At 22.7% G+C, this 3,762-nt stretch overlaps 1 protein-coding gene across 1 annotated transcript in view; it reads left to right on the forward strand.

Annotated features, from left to right (window-relative positions):
* The window catches only part of LOC119674629 (neogenin-like), a 2,635-nt gene extending 614 nt beyond the window's left edge, over positions 1 to 2,021 (forward strand). The window contains exons 2-3 of the mRNA XM_038085777.1: positions 76 to 236; positions 1,589 to 2,021. Of these exons, the coding sequence (XP_037941705.1) occupies positions 76 to 236; positions 1,589 to 1,818 (391 nt within the window). The 3' untranslated portion in view covers positions 1,819 to 2,021. The remainder of the gene's footprint in view (positions 1 to 75; positions 237 to 1,588) is intronic.
* The last annotated feature ends 1,741 nt before the right edge of the window (positions 2,022 to 3,762 follow it).

The following is a 3,762-nucleotide window of genomic DNA, read 5'->3' on the forward strand; positions in this document are numbered from 1 at the left end:
AATTTTTAGAATTAAGTAAAATAATAAACAATTACATAAAATAACATTAAAATAAATTTTTTTTATTTTGTATAGCAATCCTGGTTATCCTAATGGTGCTGCTGGAGGCGGTAGCAGTGCTATGAGTAATGGTGGAGTATCAACAATAGAAAGTAATAAACGTGGACACCCACTTAAAAGTTTTAGTGTACCCGGACCACCTCCAACAAATGGACCTTCAGCAATTAATAAACATGGTAAAAATATATATTTTTTTCAACCAAAATAAAAATTATAGTTTAACTTAAGCATATTTTAAATAATACCCACAAAAAACAAACATTTTCAAGCAATAATACTGCCGATCTTATGATTTTAATTCAGATAAACTCAAATTCAATGTACGTGTAATACCCAGAAATATTTCTAGAAGATTTCAATTTTCATAAATTAAAGTTTATACTTTAGTTTCAACAATCAGATAAATATTTAGTCTAATATCCATTTTAAATACTTCGTCATCGTTGAGATAAATTTTTCTCATTTATTGTTTTTATTTAAAATAATTTAGGTATTAGATGACTAAAGAGGCAATACACTGCTTTATTCAGTATTGCAGTATTGAAGCAATATGAACACTATTCATATTTTATATACTTAAGTTCACACTATTCGAGAATAAAAATTTTTATATCAACGTATTATATTGATCGCAGCAGCCTTTTGTTAAATAGTAAATTTTTTGTTATTAATGAAAGCACTTTTAAATTCATCTCAGACATGGCGACGATGACACATATTCCGACAAACAGTTTTTGATATAACATTTTAAAATTGCAGGACTTATTATATGCTTCACATCTATATGATCAATTTATTTTAATTTATATATTATAATCAAAATGGTTTTTTTTCAAAGTCATATATTGAGCTTTAAATTGGTCTATATAGCTATTTATCAAGTTAAAATATAAAAAAGGTTTAGCATTAATTTTAAGATATATATCTGACTAGTTCCTTAAATAGATTTACTATTTCTATTGTAGTACGATAAACCACTATTTACTGGACATCCGTAATTTTAAATATTACACAAAAATTTAAAAAAAATAAAAATATTTTTAAAAGAAATAATATTTTCTATTACTATTATGTTGAAAGAATTTACACTGTAACCTAGAAATCTATTGTGCGCCCTTCATACACTTGATTACTATATTTCTCCAAGTGAAATTTCCTTTATAATTTGTAGTACTGAGTCTATATCACAGAGTTCATTTCATCTCATCTCATACCCATCTACCTAACTTCTTTGGTTTATTATTGCCATGCAAATATCCAGCATAAATATTATAAGTTCTCTCTCTTTTTCTTCCCTATAAAATCTACAAGTTTCGTTAGAGTAAATTCCCCATTTTGTAAGATGATTTAAGTTTGTTAGTTCAACTTCCAGTGTCCTCTCAGAATTCCTATAATGATTACAAATTATTTTTATTTAGTTCCATACAGTCCTTAAACCGTTTAACGCTAAAAGCCCTATAAACGATTTTGATTGTGTTTGATATTCTGTAAATGTAGTAAGATTTTAATCTCACATTTTTTCTTTCAGCTCCAGCTGTTACAATACGTCCGCAAAATCAATCACCCTATAAGAAGCCCTCATTCTCAGCAGCTACACCCAATCGCCTGCAAGGTGGCCCTTCAGTAACACATTCCACAGATGAAATACAAAGACTGGCGCCGAGTACTTCAACAGAGGAACTTAATCAAGAGATGGCCAATTTGGAAGGACTTATGAAGGATTTAAGTGCAATAACAGCAAATGAATTTGAATGTTAACAGCAAAAAATGAAATATAGAATTAAACACAAAAGCGACAACGATGCAGTTTTTACTAAAATAATTTTCAAACGATTCTGCGATGCTTTTTAATTATTAATGCCATGTTAGCAAAATATATTTAATTTATGTTTAACTGTATTTGATTATATGGTACATAAGTTATTAGCCTTTTTAAGTTTTAAATCATTTAAATGCCTTTAAATCAGACTCGGTATTTAATCTTTAATTATCTATAAATTACAAACACAGTTAACATATTTAATGTATTTATGGTTTTCTAAATACTAAATTCATTTTTAAAATTTCATTCTCAATAATTATGTATATTTTTCCATAGAATTTTTTTAAAATTTTAGTTATCATTAATTATCATTTTATAAAAGGAAACATTAAAAAAATTGTAAATATTTAGTGAGTAAGAACTGCCGCCATTAAACCTTTATTCTAAGTGTAGACTTACGACATATAAACTTCGACAACTTTTATTAACTAATTAATTAATTAATTACTATTATAACTTTGTGACTTTATCAAATAAAAAATTTAACAATTATCATTACATTTTATAACAATATATGTATGTGTGCGTATATTTTTTTTGAAATATGTTTAAAAAAAATTAAAAAAAAAACATTTTGTATGTATTATGCTAAATTTAAATTCTTTTTACTACGCTAAACTCATTACTAAATATATTACCGTTTAAGTAATTAAATTAAAATTTTAATTTAACTAATTTTAAATATAATAATTAGCACATCAATTTAACAAAAATCATTGAACTTAAAATTTACAACAATTTCTTATATTTAACATGCTAAATGCTATGACTTTATTCACAACATAAAACGAAAGTAGAATATCAATACTAACTATTAAATTTACTCTTTATTATATATTATAATTTTGAAAATCAGTTTATATTCATTTCGATTAAAAAACTTGTAATAAGAATCGAATTTTAAACATAATTTAATTAAATAAACAGTGCCATTATTTATTTCATTTAAGTTCGAATAATTTCTTGAACTCTTCAGCATTTAAAAATGTGAATGTAATTGAGTTTTTAGTAATTTAAACCAAACCATTAATCTTATTAACATAAGACATAATGCGAATTTGTTTCGAGCACTCAAAAAAGTTCGATTACCATATTTTATTCAAACATTTGCTGTTAACCTTATTTATATAAAACGAAAATAAAATATAACAAAGCACTAAATCGAAATTTGAACAGTTTAAATATTTTCGAGCATTTGAGTTTAATTTGAATTTTCGAATTCGAGTATACTAAAATTAATTGAGCATTGTAATCTTCGAACACTTTAAAGCACTATTATATATTTGCTTGGCATACAAAACCATTATCTGTTAACCTATAGTTTTATAAGATAATAAATATTATTTTTAATAATTTGTAATTCATTATTTCATAAATATGGAACTAAATATTTTCAATCACTAATCTGTTTATAATTAATAATTTAATAAAATAACTTTTAGTAATTAATATGGTAAAAAATTATTTCAATGATTAATTACAAATTAATTTATTATTTTGATATTGCTTATTAATATTTTTAATAGTATATTATATTATATTTTAATAATGAATTTTAATTATTTATTTTAAAAATTAATTCTTTAATATATATATTTTTAATTTACTTTTCATAAATAATTTTTTTTATTGCTTGTTTTGAATAATAATTTTTTTATTATTAATTTTAATAATTGATGTTTTTATTAATTATTTTTACTATCTAGTTTTTAAAAATTTATTTTAAATGATTTTAATCAATTATTATTTTTATATAATTAATTTTAATTATATTAATTGTAATGAATTACAAATTATTTATTTATAAAATTATTATCATATTCTATTTGCAAAATAGAAATCACTTTATCTCATCATGAATACTAAACATTATTTAAATA

Source organism: Teleopsis dalmanni, chromosome 2 (genome assembly GCF_002237135.1).
Source record: "Teleopsis dalmanni isolate 2A chromosome 2, ASM223713v2, whole genome shotgun sequence".
NCBI lineage: Eukaryota > Metazoa > Arthropoda > Insecta > Diptera > Diopsidae > Teleopsis > Teleopsis dalmanni.